Here is a 22,354-nt window from a genome sequence, read left to right on the forward strand (position 1 = left end):
GAAAAGTAAACATCCTGCACTAGGCGGCCTGCTTTACAAGACTTACTGAGGCTGTGTAAGACAAATTTACCTTTTATGGACATAAGAGGCCTGGAACAGCAGGCTGCATGAAGCCAACTGTTCAGCAGGTATTCCAGTGCTGTAGAGCTACAGGCCAAAATCAGTTGATTAAAGACAGATATACGTACAGTACATACCACTGAATACATCTGCCAAAAAGCCAAATTATAATAGAGCTGAAGGTATTTTGAAAAAGTCTGCAGGTTTCCAACTAAATCCTGCACTTATTTTACTGGAAAACGAAAGCAGTTTCATTAACTGTGGTGGTAAAGATTTCAGTTTTTATTCATGTGCCACTCAAAGTGTATGTGTCAAATGTCAGTGTCAATTTTTCAAAGGAGGAGGGAGAATAATCTCAGTTGGTTTAAATGGTGAAAGAAACATAAAATATATCCTGCAAAATGCAGGTTCTCCTGCTTTGTGCATGAACTCTGCTTTAACCCGATACTGCATGTATTCTTTGTCTGCAAAGAGCTTGTGCAGGGGCAATATTGACGCCATGCTGTTTGTGTTGCGTCTCTGGAGGGGGCGGGACGTCACCGTTTTGGAGTGTTGTGTGGTTTGTTTTTTTAACTTCCTATTTTCATGGCTGAGGTCTCCCACAGAATACCAACCAAGCTCAACTACACAGCCTCACTCAAAGAAACACATACTGCCCTGTCTCCGGCTATTTACACTTCCCTCATTCCGTTTAATCCTTTGTCTTCCATGTCCTCTTTTATGGAACAGGCAGAAAGTGTGGTTCCATTTTAGGGGAAAATATGTTTGGTATGTATACCCTGGAGATTTCTTGGCAAATGTAAGCACAGAAAGACAATTACCTAATTCCCTAATTACCAAATGGAAATCTCCCATCCCACCAATTTAATTCACTATTGCTATGTCAATCTTAACGACTATGTCAAAACAAAAGTAGCTGGTTGGTTACCCCAACACCACTGCAGAAAAAGAGGTAACTGAAAGAGCGCCAGATAAAAATGTAGAAAAGACAACGGAAATATGACATTTCTGTTTTTTCATGTGATGTTTCTGCACATCTTTAGTGGAGCTAGAGCTTCAGTGGAACTTGAGGTCACATGCTTCATATACGTCATCATTTGTTTCCACTGCTCTTTGTCACACTTTGCTTTTATAGATTAAGAGGGGTTTTTTTTAGACTTCAAAACACTTGTACATTTCGACTTAGTTATATCTTAAACTCAAATTAAGAATGTGCATAAAAACGTCACTTAAAACACAAAACACCGTAAAAGAAGTTTATTCATCCCTTTGGGGCAAGTCGGTGCTTTGCCATCACTATTAGAGCATGTGTCAGTGGTTGCTACATGAACTGAACTGCCCCAAGCATACTGTTCAGGTAACATCAACACCTGGCTTGTCTGTGCTCTCCTGTGCCTGCCATTTTTCCTCCTTGGATCTTTAGGTGTGTTTTTGTATTTCACTCCAGTGTGTAGAAGACATTAAACCTACACTCAAAAAGATGACAGTCACTCATTTAACACCTACTCTTAAAAAATGAAAGCTAGCATGAAAAGTTAATCATATAGCCACAGTTACCCAGCCCCGTTATGAAATCTATAAATCATGTCTGTCAATGTGTGCAGTCACCAGCGATTTGGAAACACTGCGGCTGCACTGTTTCACCACAAGATAAGTTCTGTTTTGAAAGACTAGCTCTTATAGACATCTTTATATGACCCAATACTGTTGACACGCAAAGAGACCTTGGTAAAACCAGCAATAAACCAGCTACACACTGAGTTTACATTTAGCAATTTAAACTACTAGTGTTGTGCTGGGTGTCGCGGCATTCAGAGGTGTGATTCTTCCTGCTTTAAAGTCAGCGGTGAACACACCACAGCTTGTCCTTCTTGAGTTGTCAAAAGTAACAAGACTTCTTAATGTAATACTTTTAACAACAAAACACTTATAGGTTCTCACAGCCAACTGACCACCTCCCAGTCTGAATCATTAAGGAGGACATACAGACAGAACAGCAGGCAAAACGGATACGATTTCATATAAATGGTACTTTTCCTTGTTTACCTTTCAAATGTCACATAGGCTAGCTTTAAGTCTAGAGAGGAGACTTTAAAAATGTACACTGCATGTATGCAAAGCTGACAGCAACACAAACGTCTGTTGGACAAAAAGTTAACACACAGTTCCCTTTTTTACATTTAAATACTCAAGAACACCCATCTGAACTTCTGGTTTCATAAGGGAAGGAAATGGTTTTATTGTAGACATTTTTATTATGGTTTTGACAGACGGGCTTAGATGTAATCCCATTTGTTGAGTCGCAAGGATGACACAGAAACAAGTCCCGCTTTGCTATTCTGAGTTCTGGCACGACGCGAGAAACCAGCAGAAATTTTCTAAGGAATTTTAATTCGACCACAACAATCAATTGCTTCTTTATACATGTTTGTTTTCGCTTGAAAGGAAGCGGAAAAGGAACCATGAAGTGAGTTTGTTCTGTCATAAACCTCTAACTGACCAATCACCATGCAGAATGGTAGCATTTCATGTGGAAGAAAAGCCTCCTTTAAGCAAACACGACATAAGCATCGTTTCATTTCAATGCAAACATATTATCAGTTCTGCATTTTCAAAACATTTTCTATAGAAATAGGTAGAATTCATTATTTTAGCCTTTTAGCCTCATTAACTTCTATTCATTGACAATAAGACTATCAGTGTGCTGAACAGAAAGTGGGAGGGTACTACATTTGCTTTGTTATCAGCTTATGAACTAAAGAATATGACAAAGTATATAATCAGGTAAAATCCTAACTCTCTTTGAGCTCCTGAGAGAAATTATGGTTCTTGAGTGGGTCAATGGTTCACCAGGTAGTCTCAGTTTCAGTTTATCTGCTATTTTTGATATCAGTGTACAGCAGTTTTTAGCCACAAATATAGATTAATTAGTACTCGAGAACATTTAAAGCTCTGGATCACATGTGGTGTAGTCAGAAAAGTGTGTGAAACACAGATTTACTCATTTATAGATCCAAAATGCCACATATTCTCCGAAAGTTTGGGTTCCCCTGGTAAAAACAACAGATATGACCAAAAACATTTCCTTGACAACTTCTGCTGTTCTTCATAATCAGTTCATTCACATATAAAGGAAATAATCACCATTTGCACCTAAGAAAAGGACATTTTATTGTGTGAAGCTTCCAGGATTCCTGGAACGTGTGGGTGCTGCTGCCTCACAGAAAAATGACTGAAATTCTACGAAGACAATAAAGGGATTAATACCCACATCACAGAACATTGCCAAATTATAACTGTTTATCACTGTGTAAATATTTACAGTGAAGACAGTGCTCTGCTCATCTGGCCTTTCACAATCAAAGAGAACCAGTAAATTACTAAATTATGATCAATGCTGGAGACAGATGATTGCAAAATGGATAAACAGAAGGAGGCAGCAGTTTTTCTGTCACTCACAGTACACGGACGAGTCCACACACATTCTGCTTCAATGCACATTCCTGAATGTGTCTTAGCATGAAAACAACAGAAACAGGCTGAGCTGAACCCTCAGTATCCAATCAGTAATACGCTTACTGAAAACTGTCCATGTTATCTATCATGGTCTGGAATTAAAATGTAAATTCTAAGTGGTTTTCATTAAAGGAGGGAGAGATATTGAAGGTTAAAGCCACCCTAAGGTGATGGGGAAGAGTTTTTAACCAAACTAAAGGGTCTTCTGGTACCTTTGTTGTCAAACAGCAGCTGCTGACAGGCGCTGGAACCGCTCCAGGGGCAGCTGTACACTACTCCTCTCTCCACAATGCTGTCCGAAGACATGTTAGCTCGAGGAGCTCCAATCAGAACGTCTGACCTGAGGAGAGGAGAGGACGTTATTCCGTAACACAAACAGACACCAACTCATACAGAAAAAGCCACAAATGCTGTCATGCAGTAATTAAGCTGACCAAGAGAGGCTAAACTGTGTCTGATTCAGCTTAGGAAACAAAGCTTAATCTTTCAGTCATCTGTTACCACCTCAGTCTAAAAACCTGTGCATACACGACTCAGCTGGTGTTTCAAAATATGGCAGCTTTACTATCATAGTAATTTCTGTGAATGAACTCGGCCTACAAGATATGAGGAAAGTCTGTGAGTAAGAACTCATCAAATACTTGCATATGGATATGCAATGTGCATATTAGCTATACTAATATGCATATTTCTTGATAGATAAATAGACAGGGTTAATATATTGGTTAATTCTGGCTATTTGCTGATATATCCACCATGACATTTAAAACAGCCAATAAATAAAGGTTTTTTTTAAAAAGAAGTGCTTGGAGAAATACCCTTCAAACAAGTGCTGATGTTGCTTAGTTTATCCAGAGTGCACTCTGCCACACAAATGCCACAAACATGACAACAAGCTAATCCGAGTCAGGAAGAGTGTAAACAAGCAGTCCACCACTTGTTGTGACAATAAAACAGTATTATTATAACTGCAGTGTCATATTTAACTGCTCATAACAAATGTTCACGTAATCTTTTTAGGTTTCTTGCATCTGAAAGAAAATAGTAATAAATAAATCAGATTTTTAAATCATTGCTGTACAAGTAAAACGAACATCAGCATCGCCATATATCTGCACTGTTTTTGGATTTTTTTATTCCTGCTATAGAGTTCAATGACAGTCTTGGGTGGTTATTAAGATTCATTATAGCTCAGGTTCTGAGGTGCAGTGATTAGTTGTGGTGGTATTTTCCCACCTTCTAATAATACCAATAATACCAATACCAATAACAAATACCAATAATAATAGTAATACCAGTAATACCAATAACAGAATTGTTTTTAAACCACATTTCAGGCAGGCTTTTATATTTAGCACAGAGATTGATATTGTTAGCATGAGGCAATGCAATAATGCATAAAAAGGCCCAGAGTTCAGCCGTGTGCTCAATTTACTGAAGCACAGTGAACTAAATTTATCTAGCACCAAAGCAGGGACTTTCTGAGGATTTAACCATCTCACAGAACTTTAAACTCTGGTTCATCCAGTTAAATGTTAAGTAGAAGAGTTCTTTAAAAGACTCATACTCTCCAGGAAGTCTGTGGTGAAAGCAGAACTTTAGTCTCTAATATGGTTCAAACTAAATTTAAAAAGAAAAGAAAGAAAACACTGGATGCTGCTTTTATCTTCAACCTGCTCATTTCTTCCAGTGTTGATGTCCCCACTCTGCATACATCACACAGGACTACAGATCTACAGGAGAAACATCCAGAGCACCAGAAGATGATATTATCAGTACTACTGACCGAGACTGGTACAATGACCTTCATGTGTAGTTTAAAGAGGTCTACAGAGCCACAGCGCTGCAACAGTGAGTGTTTGTCCAAAAGTATCATTGCCTGGAACATCCCATAACTAGTATGTGACTAGTTCTTAATCTAATAAACATACGAAACACAGATCATCTCCCGTCTGTAGATGCTGCGGTAACATGACAAATTTCCTCAGCGATATAAAACATGATTTGGCTGCTTGTAGCGATGCTGCAAGAGACAGCCAACAGTTTTCAGGTGAACAGTAGGTCTTTGTTCAAAGCATTTAGGTTTTGCTGCAGTGCGAAACAGGATTTGTTTATAAAGAGCCATTCAGTGGACATTTTTTTTCCTTTTCAACTGCAACTGTTTTCACTACCTAAGGTACTGACCACTTATAAAACGAATGAAAACTTTTCATCCGTTAAACACTGCCGTGCTAAAAGGCTGCTGGTTCAGTGAGACCGAGGTGGTTGTAATGATTGATGTGGTTGTTTTAAAAGCTGACAGGAACCACACTCAGTAGAATAAAATTAAAACAACAACAGGAAAACAGCTACAAATCAAGTGATCTCTCAATACGTGTAATTACTGCAGGCCACACATTGTTACACTGGGGGGTTTTTTAGCTTCCAGCCACTACTGCTGCCTCAAACTAGCTAATAAAAACTGAAGGACAGGCTGAACTTAGCGTAGCTTATTGTTAGTAACATTTGGCTGATATAGCTTTGTGAGATTTATAAAATGAATGAAAACTTTTGACCTTTTTTATTTAACAGAATACATAGCTCTAAATGAAGCCAACACAAAGTACCACAAATGAACGGTTCTTCTAGTGGCTCTGAGCTTGGCATCAGAAAAACATAGTGAGGCAGTGCCCATAGATGCATTAAAAGGCCTGTTTACAGCCTGGTGTAAAAACTGTTTTTGGCCTCCGTGGAGAGTTTCCAGCTTCATAACAACTCTAGTATGAGGGGATTTGTATTTATTTTTATAACTCATCCATCTAGATGCTGACAACATGTTTAGCTGTAGCTGATTGGTACCCGCTGGGTTTCAGCTTCACTAACTGGAGTCACCATGTTTAAACAACTGACATGGGTGTGGTGCGGAGCATCTAAGAAGTTTGTGATTCAGTTTTGGTGAGTGAAATTGTAGTGTCTGTCTGTTATTTAGCACTATTTAGTAGGCATCTGTAACTGTGCATTCAACCCATATGGTTTATAGATGATGTTTCCTAGCGACAACGTATCATTCCACCCTCTCATCTAACCACAGTCACTTCTGGGTTCAGCAAACCAAAATGGCAGCAGTCAAACACTAATGGGTGATGGGTGGCGTCACAGTAGCTACGACCATGCTTTATACAGCTTATGCTTGACATGCATTAGGCCCTGTGAGGAAAATCTATAGTTCTTTTTTAATAACTAGAACCAAACGAGTCTCCACAGCGACCGTGTTCTGTATGAGGACATATTTACATTATTAAGCCATGTTCAGCCAACTTCGGTCCTGATATCATATTATACAAATCCACTCTGACCATGGCAATAACTGTAACATGGGCAGTGAATTTCAGTGCTGATCTAATTAGTGTTACTAAAAGGATTCAATGTTTTTCAGGCTACTGCAGATGAAAGTCTCTAACTTTCTGTCCGCTCTGTCAGTCTATTGTCACATGAGACTGCAACATTTCTCTGATATTTTCTCAAATAAAGAACCTTGAACCTTGAAATATGGAGAAATGGCAGGCAATCGATATTTATCTGCACAGCATAGAGGTTTTAGATGTTACAACACAAAGTTACAGAATATGTTCCCTTACCAAGGTCAACAGGGCTCTGCTGCACTGAGGGAGTCATCTGCAATAAACTGACATTTTCCTGGGTACCTACTGATGTTTAGTTGAACAAGGAATGAAATCCACAAGAATTTATTTAACACAAAAAATGAACAACTGGGCTATGCGTTATGGGATGATGCTTTAAAGATGTCTGGGAAAAAACCACCTGTTTTCTTATTATACATAAAAAGTAGCACGGTGCAAGTTTGTTAATGTGCATCTACAAAACTGCTGCAGAAACTTTGTGCAGGGAGAGAGGATGACAGGCAGCTTTTTGCTATCTTTTCATGCAGACACTCTAAAAATACAGCAAGAAACAAGACCAGGAAGCATAAAGGCGATGATAAGACTGTTATTAGGATGTCTCACACACTCCAGGGAATATTTTTTAAAAACGTTTTTCAGGAACCTTTATGACACTTGACAATATGGGAAACACAATTTAAATGCACCTCAGGTTAAACCTCCTCTATGACCGAGGGCGTCGGCACTGTTTTGGGACTGCATTTGGTCTGTTAATGATGTAAATTAACAAAACAAATACAGTCTGAAAACAACTAGATCAGTAGTGTTCTTTTGAGAGAACTACTTTCACTTCAGTAAAACTGGATAATCATGGATATCCATGGACGAGAGTTTAGACAGCACCAAGCCTACATGGCCTCTGGGCACTGTTCCTGTTTGTCTGTGTTCATTTTAAATAAAGTCACAGCTGGTGTAGCTTTGAAGGGAGAATCTCTGACTTATGGATTTTTCTTAAAATATATGGTTATAATAATGGGCAATAAATTCAAATTGCCTGTAAAATTCAGCCCTTACAATTTGGTTAATAAAGTACTGAAGTAAAAGTTAAAAGTTAATGGACTGCTGTTAATGGACTGTCATGTTAAATCTTAAAAACATATCACTAGCTGAGAACTTGTCACTAAATAACAAAATGGCCAAAGTGTAAAACTTAAGTAAAGTACTTCAACAGAAGCATATATAATGTAAAGTAAGGTAAACCAAAGGTTACATTGAACAGGCGCTTCTCCATCACCATCATCACCATAACCATCTACTCTGCTACAAATCTTACTTTAGGTTGTTTAAAGCCTTAAAGAAGTCCACCGAAAAGCCGAAGTAGCTCCCCTCAGGTCCGGAGTATACGATGGAATTATCCACATCCAGGTTGAAAGAGCCGGAGCGATGGAAGTGTAAACACACCAGGACCAGCACAGCAGCTGTCCGTGTCCCTGCCATGGCTGCTGCTGGAGATCTCCGCGGCTTCACCGACACAAACACAGACGCCCAAGATGTTGTCTGTCCCTTATCAAGTTAATCAGTTAGCTTAGAGGTGTTGTGGCCTGTATGCACCCACGGTGTAACTTTAAAATGCCTAAAATCTCAGCCCTGCTAACAAGCGTCCCCCCCGCAACCGTACAGAGAACAAGTCGTCATGTAATTGTTAAATAAAACACATTCCCAGCTTGTACCGGAGCTAACCAGCGTTACACACAGCGCAGGGCGGGGGCAGAGTCAGTCTTTCACCGGCGATTCGTTAGTTTGTCTAACCGATGAAAGCGGCGTAATCTCGGAACAAGCTCGGGGAGAGGCCGCGACACTGTGTGTGTGTGTATGTTGTATGGTGTGGGTAAGTGTGTCAAGGATAGGCTCGCTCCAACTAGCTAAAGTCAAGTTATATGTCCAAACATAGCAAACAACTTCCGTCTGATACCCTTCAAAACAAAAGCATGATTTTCGGCTGTGCTGGGAGTTGGAAATTTAAATCAAATTTACAATTTCAAATGTAGGAAGGGATTCAGAACAGTTGAGTTTCTTTCAAGCTAGCTAGATATATAGATAAATATTAAATAGTTTAAATTATTTTCAACTATTGCTCAGCTAAATTACACACACAGTGCGCAATGGCATCATTGGTAGTTATTGTTGTTGTGACGATACTTCATAAATGCTCAGACGTTCTATCAAGTCCATAAACACTCAGGTTCTCTTCCTGCCCAAAATAAGCTGGCCACTAAGCACTGCTGTTTCCAAATAAACTGCCATAATGAATTACTTAAATACCCATTAATAGAGAACAATTAAAATAAAATTAATTGAAAAATAGAAATAAACTGGATCCAGCCCATCAGGAGACACACACAAAAAAAGTCATAGAAATGTTTGTGCCACTACAATTCATTACAGTTGTGAGAAACACTATATATGATGCTCTGCTGAAAAAGCAGTGAAAGTCCATCAAGTACTGTTTTCTTAGGAATTTTTATTAAAATGTTTAGCATATTTTGCTTTTCTTTTTTTTTTTGAGTTACAGTGTGTAAAATCTCACCACTAGATGGCAGCAGATTGCATAATTGCAGTCAACTCCTCTCAGTGCTTTGGTGGCTGCTATAGGACAAACATGTTGTAGTCAGCCAAAAGAGATCAAAACATTAAATTTAGACTGTACCACATAACCAACTTTTTTTCTGTTACTGTTTGTATATAAAAAATTATATTTTAATATATTTGAGGAATACATATACTTAACAATAGATGTAAGAGTTAAAAATAAATAAATAAAAAAAAGGTTATGTGTCAAATATTTTGCTGTATTTTATGTTTTTACCCTTGAGTCACTTTTTGGGCCTATCGGCCCACCAGGAAGATGCCTGGTATCCCAGATTAACCAGCCCTATATTGAGGCGAGTTGTTGCAAACATCCTAAGGTTTTCTGCCAATAACACTTGTTTGCCACTGTTAGCCTCTGTTTGCCTGTGCTAGTGAAAGTTTCCTTGAAGTTAATATAACCCTGTTTTACTCAAACACTTACAAAATAAACTCTCACTCAGTCATATGAGAATCTTTACATCAGACAGAAAGAGAGATTTTTAAGACACTCAATCCTAAACTAACTTTTAACCAGTTGGTTGTCAGCTAATCACAGGGTCGCATGCTGGCAATAAGTAACTGCAACAAAATCTGAAAAAATTGATATGCACATTTTTGTATGTTAGTGCCCTGACTTCAGTTCAGGAGATGAGCGGTGAATTGAGGAGGAAAAGGAAAGCATTTTATCCAGAATCCAGTCGTGCTGTCGCTTTTCTTCACATTTTGGTTCTTTGGTGAAAGAGACCTGTTATCAGACGATAAAACACCTTCCCATTTTGAATCTGAAGGTGCAGACACAAATTAAAACTTGCCTCCACAACACACAAACACTCATGAATTCTCTTGTCCTCCACCTTGGGCGTACTATGTATTTGGCCAATCTCTAATCACATACATAAGACACAGTTAGGCAGGAAAGGGATGTCCCTCTCACTATCTCGGACACTGTATTCAAGTTGGAGAGGCAACACTGTGACTTCCACAAACTGGCCCAAGTCCTATATATTTTAATGGATTAATTCAGGCAAGTTTATGTGAACATATTCATTTGTTTTGGAAATCATTATTACACACTAATCTATGTATATGTATTAAACCAATGTTTGTTTGTATGTTTGTTTGTGACCTTATATAACACATTATTAATATAATGCTCTATTTATAGACTATTAGCAAATTATTTAGCCTCCATAGCTTTGGGATTGTTAAAATGCCTTTAATCATGTTAACTAGACTGCACATACCAAGCTTTTATTCTGAAGGCCAGGTCGTTTCCCTTTCTTGGTGTCCTTGGTTAGTCAACATGACAACACATTCTGAACAGGAAGTCCATTCCCCTGCATCAGACAGCGTGAACACACACACACACTCACACACACACACACACACACACACACACACACACACACACACACACACACACACACACACACACACACACTTTTCCAAGACAGGCAGGCGTAGCCTATAAGGAGGGATTTTGACTGTCATGTAGCTGTTTTCTGTTCTGTTTTGCTTCATTCTGGGTCATCATCAACTTATTATCATCAGTCATGTGTAAAAGATCGCTGAAGTGTAATAGTCAATAGTTTACTTTTATAAATAAAATTTAAAAGGCCCTTCCTATTTGTGAGAACATTACACATTTTACACCTCTAAAAAACGTTGCCACTGTCAGCAGATAATATGAAGGATTGGTTTGTCTCGTTAGCTGAAACGTTGTTACTAGATAATGGAAACTTTAAACGACAGAATTAATTCATTTGTTCAACCTCTTATGTTTAGGCAGTTTGAAGTGGACACTGAAAATGGTTTTGCTCCTTAAACAGACCAAAGAAAGCAATTTCTTGATGAATTACATTTGAAGTAACTAAAGAATTGGCAAATTTCCCCCCTTTTCTTAATTAACTGTGGTGCAGTGATAGTGACAAAAGAGGTGATTTTAATTTAGGGAAACATCGTCTTGATTGGACAAAGCTAAACTGCTCAAGCATCATATATGCTTCAGATCAACTTTACCATGTAAATTTACAGAGTAAGGACTGTGGATTTTGTCCCTCTGCAGTAAAAGTGGTTCGGGAACAGACTTCTCTGGGACAAACTGGAAAAGAACAATGATTACAGCAAGCAAAGCTAGTTTTATTGTTGGGCCCTCACTATTATATGACAGATTCATGATTTGACTCTTATAGTAAAATCTTACAATCCATTGCAGAGACACCCCTCAAACCAGATCCAAATGATTAAAGTTTCGAATATAAAACTCTCAAATATAATGGATAATAATGGAACAGAACAGACTTAGATTTCAACTCTTTTCACCAACTTAATGCACTTTACACTACAAGTTTTATTCCTCTTTTTTATTTATCTAACACCTCATTTTATGCACTTTATGCCCTCAAGTGTGTTATGTAATTTGCCTCCCATCTAAGGTTGATTAAGAATTATCCAAGAGGAGGTGAAAACCCATGCAAGCACAATGAGAGCATGCCTGTCCACACATAATAGCCCCAAAGAAACCAACACAGTAATAGGTGACTTTTGTAAGTCTTTAACAACATTACACATTTTATACACATTTGTAACATATTTGCAAAAGGAAGTATCCATCTGCCTGCTTTAAAAATGGCTACGATCAAAGTTTCTCTGAGAAGGGGACAACATTATTGTTTACTAGTCATTAGCATGAGCCCCTTTTCAGGGATAGGCAGGTACCACTTTTGTTCTTTTCTGTTCTTGAAAGTCACGTTACAACTTTTGTATATTTAGCTCTAGAAAAGGCAACGAGGTAAAAGAATGAAGAAAAAGCAAGAACTAAGTCTGATAACAAAAAGTTTTTAAAAATCCAGTCCTGAGCCCAACATGTAATCAAAAGAGCCGAGTTCCAGTCTCCTGCTTTCTCAGTTTGGGACTTTTCAGGATAATAACATACAGCAATACAGGCCAGTTTAGAACAGGGAAGCCTAAAAAAATCAAGACATCGGAGTCAAAGTTCATTGCAGTTTGGCACATGTCTGGAATCTTTGAAGGCCAAATGGCACAGCTCAAGTCAAAACAGATCTGTCAAGTCTAAACAGACCAGTCCAGGGCAACTCTGCACTTGTTCTATGCTAACACCCCCCCCCCTTTTTCCTTTTTTTCTCATTTTTGCTGTACACATAATAGTGGTTTAAAAATCTAATTTTAGTGGCGATTTTACAGAGTTCATTTCTTCAACTCACTGATTACAAATAGCATTCAGCTCTAACAGAGTTGCAGCCCAAAGTTTTTTTGTCATTGTGTATGAATGCACAAGTGGCCAAGTCCATGTAGCTACAGCAGCAGCTCATATGCGGACAAAGTAGGCAAGCTGAGGCGTTTTCGTCTTATTTGGCTATGAGCTGCTCTGAATCATTGCTCCAATGAAGTGTACACTCAAGAATGTGTGGCAGGACTCCCTTGAGATTCACAGGAAGGGGGAGGTTATATGTTTGTGTTTGGAAGGGAAACAGCGTCGGTGTAATACATAGCATGAATCATATGTTGATGGCATAAGGCATCAAGATAAACACTTAAGCCTGGTTTTGGTGCCATGGTTACATTTGTATGAATGTAAAGGAGTGAAATCAGAGTGAGCAGGAGAGACAGACAGGCAGAGAGAGAGAGAGAGAGAGAGAGAGAGAGAGAGAGAGAGAATATACTTGTGAAATTGAGAGAGATGTTGTAATGGACATTGTGTAAGGCTTAACTATGCAGATTACGTACCATGTAGAGCACAGATGCACATTAGCCTGGTTTTAATGTTTAAATCCAAGTATCCTCTTGAATCTCTGTCTTTATGAGGGCCAATTAAAGTAGTAGAGGGAGGAGTGAGGAAATTTTTGCAAAGTGAGGACATTTTGGCTGGCCCTCTGCTTGGACTGTGTCTGACTCCTTAAAAGCTATCTGATGATTCGGTCTTGCTTTTTTATGGTTTGAGGTTAAACTTGTTGATATTATGATTAGGCCTAAAAGAGTTGGTGGCGACAGATGAAAATTAGCACACTAGTATAACACCCCCTTTTAAGTCAGTGATACTTATACAGTTAAAACATCTAGCACTTACTGTTAGGATGCCTGGGTCGTTGACCCAGGGCTTTTGAGTTTATTATATTATTTATCATTTCTAGTCTTTGGGTTTCTTAGAGTTCTGTCTTATGGTTTATGTCTCTGTGTTCTATAGTTGCTCTGTCTCCCCTGTCGGCTGTATCCCCTTGTTAAGTTTGCGTCTCTGTGTTATGTTTCCTGTTTTACTTTGAAAGTCCGTGTTTCATGTTAGTGTATCTGGTTTTGCTTTCCTTGTCTCGTTAGTCCTGATTTGCCCCAGCTGTGTTTCCCTCCTGTTGCCCATTCCTGATTGCTCCTCTATGTATTTAAGCCCTGTGTTTCAGTTTGTCATTGTCGCGATCTACCCTTAACTTGCTGTGTGTTTTGGCTACGTAAGTGTATTTTGTATTCTTAGTTTTGTTACACTTTTGGGTTCAGCATTAAAGCTGTTTTGAGTTCACGTCTGTCTCCGTAGTCTGCACTTTGGGTCCTCTTCCTGTCTGCACACAGCCTACACTTAACACTTACAGAGGAAAATGACGACTTTTGGTGTTTGTCTCCACCTAACAAACTTAAAGAGGATTTTTTTTTTTATGCTTATATCCTTATTTTTATTCTTGGACCTTTCTAGAGTAGCTCTATATGAGTCACAGTGCACAGTTCCTTATTTGTATTTATCTGTCACTCAGTGCGGCCCCTCATTTTCCACTTTGACACCTGAGCTTTAAGTTTGTAGGGATTGCATTTAGATACACTGAACCTCAGTGTTTGAAACTTAATATGGTATAAAAGTATACCTAGTGTTGTAGAACTCTAGGATACACTGAGTTAAAGTGAATTTTATTTACCTTTGCTAAGGGGTCAAACACTAGTACAGACAAGGGATTTTTTTTAACTAGATAGACTACAAGCCCAGAACACTTATAGAGACTGTCTTAGAACACTGTGAGCAAAAGATAACTCGTAAATCTACATGCAGTATACTGGAAAGACTGGGCAAGCCTTCTTGTAAGTAGTAGTCTTCAGGAATAGAGACAACATAGTGTGTTTCATCCAACAAGAAAAGTTGACACAGAAAAGTGAAAAACACACAATGTAACGCCTAGCCTCCACATTAATAAAGCAGTGTGGGATCGTATTGACAGGATTGATGGAATAAGACAGTCAGCATCCACAGAAGAGATTTAAGAACTATTCCTGAAGACTGCTTAAAGAAATGGCAAGAAAGCTTGCCTAAGTTCAAGGACTGAAGAATAAAAGTAAATGTTGTTAGAACTGCACAAACACCTTATTTACTATGGAGTCCATATATGTTTCAAATCAATTTACCAATTTCTCATTTTCCTAGCAAAATATAATGTGCCTCAAGATTTTTATACAGGACAAAGTAGCAATTACAGCAAATTTCTATAAAAATTTGTGTAATTTCATTGTGTATAAAGACATTTGTATTGATGTTTATTTTCCATGTCACATGTCACATGGAAAAGAAACTTTTTTGTGTGTGTTTTATAGTCATATTGCATATAGTATGTGTGGTGCATCTCATAACAATTATGTCTTATACTTGTTGCCAAAGGTTAATGCAGGGTGATCAAAAGTATATTCATGAACTGTAAACAGCTCCATTGCTGTAAAAGTAAACTTCATCTGAAAAATCCAATGACAATTTGGTCCTAACATTAAACAATGAGTATCATCGTTTCAACGTATCCTCTCATAGCACAAGAGAAAGTGTGAGTCAACTGATGTCACGCATCAATCAGTTGAGAGCACAGACTTCTCTATAAAATAGAAGGTGCTTGAAGCCATTTCTCTCCAAGAAAAACATCAAGGAAAGACTGAAATTCTGCATAAACTACAAGGACTGGACAGTAGAAGATTGGTCAAAGGTTATTTTCTCTGATGATGCCCCTTTCTGACTGTTAGGGACTTCTAAAAAATTGATAGTCCGAAAGAGGAAAGGTAAATGCTACCATGAGTTGTGCCAATGGTGAAGCATCCTGAGGTTATCTAGGTATGTGGTTTCTTCTCATCCATGGGATTGTGCACATTCACAATTCTGCCCCAAAACACTGTCATAAACAAAGAATGGTGCAAAAGGTCTTTCAATGATCCAGAAGGAATTTAGTGGCAATCTGTCTATTTTCCAGTATGATGGAGCAACATGTCACAAGACAGAAGTTATAACTAAGTGATTTGGTGGTCATCAAATTAACATTCTACAGCCAGGAAACTCCCCAAATCTTAATCTAGTCAGTCAGTCCTTAAGAAGCAAGTGAACAGCCTGTGATCAGCTTGGAGCACTGATAAGGCAAGAATGGATGACCACCAGAGAGCTGTAGAGGGTTTTATGAAGAAGCAGCTATGAAGAAGAATCATCACTACATACTGACTGCATACATTTGATTTCTTTCCCAGTTAAATTCTTTATTCTCATGAAGTCCTTGTGATTGTTCTTCATTATACTGAAGCAGAAATCAAGTGAACATCATGCTGTATAAGAAAAATTCAGAAGGAACCAGTTAAATAAGTAAATCATAAGACTTGCTAGAATAACAGCAGCAGAAACTAATTTTAATAGTTTTGCTGCCTCCTAGAGGTAAAGTAGGGGATTACAGTCCAGCAGATTTTCTTTCATCCATGAAAAAACCTTTACTGAGACCATCAGACAAATTGTCATTTTACAAACAAGAAGATTTTGGTCCAAAGAAAACACAATGTTAAATATAGCATTTTTTTAGTAGCAGAAAAAAATACTGAAGTTTCATATTCAATTTCATATTGAAATGTTTCCTTCCTTTTCCCATCTTTGTTTAACATACTGCATAGAGTGAGGCTTCCTTGTAAAATTTACCAATCACACCCTTAACTAGCGTGTTTTCATAAGCCTAAGGGGTAAAACTTCATGACAATAGATCTGGGCTTTTCGCACCCATTTGGTTTGTGCGATGTGCTCTTTCACTTCCAAGTGATTGGCCACTGGGAAAGCCCAGCGAGTTTTTCACTCTTCTGTCCATTTCATCCCAAACCAGCTCAATGGGATTTAAGTCTGGAGACTGCGCTGGCCACTCCATGTTTTCAAGCTTACTATCTTGTTCTTTTTTTCTGAGGTAGTTCCGACATAGCTTGGACTTATGTTTTTGGTCGTTATCTTGCAGCAGAATGAACCCCTGACCAACTAAGCGCAACTCAGAGGGTATTGCATGGCGCTGCAGAATGGTGTATTAGGGTGTCTCTCCCTCTGTACAAGTCACCGACCCTGGATCCAAGCAAAACATCCCCAGACCATCACGCTTCCTCCTCCATGTTTGACAGTTGATGCCGCACACTGTGGAACCATCCTTTCACCTACTCAACGTGCGTCGTTACATTTAGCCGTTACATCAGGTGCATACCATGACTGAGTTCATCTGAATCACTTCTACTGTAGCTGAATATAGTACAGTATACAGCAAGAACAGAAAAAATGAACTTTTTTTAGTGAAAACTGCTCTGCTCAGGCATGGCACAGATCAGCTAATGTAGGTATCTTGTATAAGAGCCACTACTGACAGCCTGGTTAGCTGTGGAGGATGAGGGATGCCAGGGAGAATGCCAGATTTTGCTACTCAATTAAAAATAAAAGAATGCAATGATTGAGGCCTGTAGCAAGAAGGAGCCTTGTAATGCCAGTATAAGGACATCCATTTATAGGCTTTTCAGGATATATATTAAGGGTATAAATTTAATACATATCCTAATCAAGTTAAATACGAATCTGACTTCAGCCCACAGCCCAGCACTGTAGGTTGACAGTGTATAAAAACATAAAATATTAAAACTCCTGTGAGAGTGCTGGATTGACCGTCTTGAGGTATACTTTTCCACAGCTCTATGCAATTCTGGACTGATTCTCCTAAGTGTATAATAAAGACTTTATTCTTTGTGATCCAATTCTGGGTGTTGTATTTAAGTTCACTAGTTACTGGCCTATAAGGCCCATGACCCAAAGAGGAGCAATTATTAGACAGACCAAACCTTTATTCTGATTTATTAGGCGTTTAGAGATTTCCTGGGGAAATCCAAGACTCAAACTTCACACTAGGAATGAAGACCTGTTATGGGCATTTCTTATCCCCAGTTGAGCATTTTCATCTCAGGCTAAAAGAAATTTTAAAAAGTGTATCGATGACATATTGATACAAAATAAACTGTGTGCTTTAGTAGAAATGATCTGTTTATTTATTCAATTGAATACAATTCTTTGCAACTCTGTTCAATGGTTTTATTCATGAAAGATTTATAGTGCTGGATGACAAAAGAACATTTTAACTTGGGCCACCCACAGAACTTCCATTGTCAAACAAATCTGCACTGCATTACACTGAGTACATGGACATAGGCATCCTCCAGGAAAAGATTTCATCACCAGCGTTGAACTCTGAAGCCTGAACTTGAATGTTATGAATGTTGCAGTGGGTCTAAAACTATACTCGGGCTACTAGAAATGGCAAAACACTTTGTGTAGAACTCCAAATCAGATGCATTCAGTAAATCTGATCTGTTTCAGGTGCATATGGTGCCCGTTACAGGGATTTTTCTCTGCTCATATTGTTCTTTAATACATGGGCAAAAGTTGACATTAGGGGAGGTTCTTGATAAAAATAATAATAATAACATCCCCAAAATGATTTAGTATTTCTTGAAATTCCAGGTTTCATTACAAGAGGGGAAGCAAGCCATCAGTGCACATTTACACTTGATAAATATTCCTGCAGCTTATGCCAGTGCTCAAAACAGTTTTTTTTGGACGTGAGGCACAGGGGGACATTGCAAGCCCTACAATAAATAGGTGTTTTCACCCTTGGGATGCCAGCATCCAGGCACCTCCTGCAGTACCTCCTGGATTGTGTAGCATCGCTGCTGTAATAACGTGGCATGCATGTGAGTGTGGGCGATGGTGCTGCTGGTGCTGAGCCTACAGCAAAAGACAGCATTTCCGCAGCAAGGTGCTCCCAGAACTTTTTCTGAGTTACTGGCTCCCGACCCTGGCTCCTGCATATCTCCTTGTGCAAAATAAAACTGTTCACAATGGCAATGTCCATGAAGTGATAAAAAAAAGTCTTATACCACTTCTTTGTTTTTTGTTGAACACTGTAATAACGAATGAGAACATCAGATAAATCAACACCACGCATGTTCTTATTATAATCCAGCACTGCATCAGGAACAGGTATTTGCTTTGCCGACCACACCCCAGCCTCCTTCACTCTACGCTGCACAGTCTTTCCACTGAAGGCCCTGTGCACTGTGGAGCACATCGTTATCTCCCGAGTGTTAATCCACTTGACAAAGAGCACTTCATCTTTTCTAATCCAGCGCATATCTCCCCTCTCAGCTCTTTTAGGGAAGTCATTTTTTTCTGTGCGGGGAAAATCACTCTGGGTTTTTTTAATGGTTCCACAGCAGCCAAAGCGATTCTTATGCAGATGTTGGAGGAGTGCAGAGCTGGTATAAAAATTATCCAAATATAAAGTGTAGCCCTGACCAAGCAAAGGAAATGGCAGAAGATCTAAAACGGCTGAGTAGCTCAGACCATGGCTTATGCTGCTTTCACTCTTCCCTGTGTACACAAAAAAGTTCCAAGTGTAACCCGATGCTGAATCAGCAAGAACAAACAGCTTGTATCCCCACTTTGTGGGCTTCGCCTTCATATACTGCTTGACGCCAATTCTAGCTTTAGATGCCACCATCCTCTCATCCATGCAGATGTTTTCATAAGGCTGGAAATTTGCTTTGCAGGCATTCACGATTTGGTCGTAGAGCGGCTTGATTTTGAAAAGCCGATCATACTGCGGGGTGTTTCTTTTCTTTTGGTTTTCCTCGTCGTCTTTCAGGTTGGAGAGGTGCAATGACCACATGATGGCCTCAAAACGGTTCCTGGACATATATTCCTGGGGGAAGTGAAAATTGTATGGCCATTCCCTTTTCCAGTAGTCAGCTCTGTGGTGTATACTTACAAGGCCTGTGAAAACAATAATAGCCAAGAAGATGTAAAAGTCTTTCACTGTCAGATCAGTCCATTGAAACTTTATGCCAGCTGCCTTCCTTCTTGCAGCATTGGCATTGGTATTTTGAATGATTGTCTGTACAACAGGTACACTAAAGAAAAGCTGGAAGAGCGAAAGTGGAGACCATGATGCCGTCTTGTTAAATGTAGGACCAGGTTCCCTGGAGGGCATAAACTTGAAGGGTTCAGGATTTCTGTCCTCCACCTTTTCGTTACGCCACATTTCTTCCTGTTCAGGAGGCCCACTCTTCCGAGACTTAGACCTAGCAGGCTTCGATTTAGCTTTTCTTTTGGCTGGGCTTTGCAGAGGTTGTTCATAGTCATCATTGTTGCTGCTGTGGTAAATAAAGAATACTTATTCAAAATCTATGAAAAACATAACTTTATAAGAACTAGTAAAATTGAGATTACATACCTTTCAGGCAACTGGGGGACAGCCGGAGCTGAGGTAGATTGTGTGGCTTGGCAATGATCTGGCTCTGATGGCTGTGCAGGGGATGAGGGACTTGGGGGCTCATAGTCTTCATCATCACTAATAAAACAAACATGAAGTTCAAAAAGTTGATTAGATTCTTCTAGATGTGGAGTTTTCAGTGGGAGAAACGTTCACTACTCATCTTAAAGACTTCTTCAGTCTCAGCTGAATTTCTCCACCTTATCAACAATACAACATAGATAATGACCATGAAACTAGCACCACTGCCCAACAATGGGCCGTGAAGTCAGTTTCATGATCACTAACATGCAAATTATCACGACCATTGATCAGTGGACAACGTCTGCTTCTTGTGCTATAACGGTGTTGTGCCAAAAACGGATTTCCGGTATTTGCCAAAAAATGATTGTGGGAATTTAAACTATTATAAATGAATTGTTGACCTATGATCTGCCAACAACAGGTCAAACATCTCTCTCATGAATGCTATCAAGTCATTAGGAGTGAGAAAGAAGATTCGTATCACAAACTAGAAGGCACAAACAATATTTGCTCAAGTGACTTTTATATACACCTTTTAATTATTTGGTTGTTACTGACATGGAAAATATGTTTCCAAGAGAGATCTTGCCAAGAGAGAAGCAGAAATTGTAAGAAATATGACATCAGTTCCATAAAAATAGTTTAATTGACCAAAAGCGACAAGATTGATTATAATGTGGGTGCAATTAGCCTCTTTCACTTCCAGTGTTTGCAGCCTTTCCTCAGTTCTCTGTGAATTGTACTCAAGATTATTGATCAATGGTCCTGACAATTTGCATATTAATGATCACGAACCTGACCTCACAGCGCATTGTTTCAGCCATTATCAAATGTACTGTTGATAAGGTTGGGGAAATTCAATTCGACTCACTTGGATGAGTAATGAAACTTTTCTCCCGCTGAAAACGCGACGTCCAAATGAACAGAATCCACTTTCTGGGATTTCCTTACTGGATGACTGAGCATGCAACAAGACAAAAGATAAAAAGTATTCACCAATAAAACTGAGACTGCATACCTTTGGGGCAGTAGTATTTCGTAGCTCGAATCGCTGCCATTTTCTTTGTCTACCTGGATGAGATCCTCGTCATCTGATGAAGAATCTTCAACACACAACTCTACCTCACTGTCTTTCGAAATCTCCAGCAGCTCCTCTGTCTTGCACGATTTGTTTTCGGAGGCCATTTCTGCAAGTAAAACGTGCGGCACGACAACAGCGCGCACAACGCAGGACAGGCGTGTAATGCGTATCGCGTGTAAACATTGGTAGTCTTCCTGCAACTTTAAATTAGTCGGGATAGCAACTCCGGCTCCTATTGGTCGATCTGCAGTGGCGGGACGTCCTGTGCTGAAATCCAACTACCTCCTCCACGCGCAAGTGACGTCACTGGTTACGTCTGACGCCTCGCTGGTTCAGGAAGTAATTGAAGTGTTTTATGAGCCGAAAGCGTGTTTGTGTTGGAATTTCACAATTTTGCGTGTGTGACAAAGAGAAGGTTGTTTTCATGGAGCCCATTCAAAGGACAAGGCTTTCGCCCGTATGGCGATACTCTCAGCTGATCTCTCCCTATAAAGTGTTATCCACTGTCTGTAAATAATGAAATGTGTTATGTGTTAATCAAGTTACTTGAAAATAGTAATTAGTTACTAATTACTGATTACATCTCCAAGAAAGTAATCCAGTTATTTTACTGATTACTTATTTTCAAAAGTAATTAGTTACTTTATAACATGATACACAACTTGAATATGTTATAAAGCAATATAAAATGATATCATCATGTAAAAGGTAAACAAATGAAAAAGTCTCTTTTTAAAACTTGTTTTATTAGTTTTAATCTTTTAACTTCATGCACATTGCATCAAGCAAAAATTAAATTATATGCTCTGACTTGAAGAAATTATAACATTTAAACCTATTTTCTGCATATACCAGCGTATAAAATAAAATAAAATAATTTTTTGTGTTTACACTCACTCTTTCAAGGAAAACAGAGCAAAAAATAAATAAAATTAAAGATTCAGTTTTCACCTGTTTAGCAGTAATGGGGCCGGTGGAGGTTTGCCTGGTGCTGTAGTCATGTCACTGAGGGGATCCAGGGTTTCTCTTAGAATTTCAAATTTCCGTCCCAGCGTGCAATGTAATTTTTTGTCACTTTTTATGGAATCAAA

General features: G+C 38.9%; 2 protein-coding genes across 2 annotated transcripts in view; both read right to left on the reverse strand.

Moving 5' to 3' along the window:
- Positions 1-8,858, reverse strand: part of itgav (integrin, alpha V) — a 39,540-nt gene extending 30,682 nt beyond the window's left edge. The window contains 2 exon segments of the mRNA XM_039599545.1: positions 3,789-3,916; positions 8,290-8,858. Coding sequence (XP_039455479.1) covers positions 3,789-3,916; positions 8,290-8,453 — 292 coding nt within the window. The 5' untranslated portion in view covers positions 8,454-8,858.
- An 8,975-nt stretch (positions 8,859-17,833) lies between these two features.
- Positions 17,834-21,459, reverse strand: LOC116312451 (piggyBac transposable element-derived protein 4-like). Its single transcript, XM_031729868.2, has 3 exons — positions 21,201-21,459; positions 20,120-20,236; positions 17,834-20,039 (listed from the first exon to the last, which is right to left on the reverse strand). The coding sequence occupies exons 1-3, from the start codon at positions 21,365-21,367 to the stop codon at positions 18,377-18,379; spliced, it is 1,947 nt and encodes a 648-aa protein (XP_031585728.2). The 5' UTR covers positions 21,368-21,459; the 3' UTR covers positions 17,834-18,376.
- Positions 21,460-22,354: the final 895 nt, after the last annotated feature.

Source organism: Oreochromis aureus, linkage group 16 (assembly GCF_013358895.1).
Source record: "Oreochromis aureus strain Israel breed Guangdong linkage group 16, ZZ_aureus, whole genome shotgun sequence".
Taxonomy (NCBI): domain Eukaryota; kingdom Metazoa; phylum Chordata; class Actinopteri; order Cichliformes; family Cichlidae; genus Oreochromis; species Oreochromis aureus.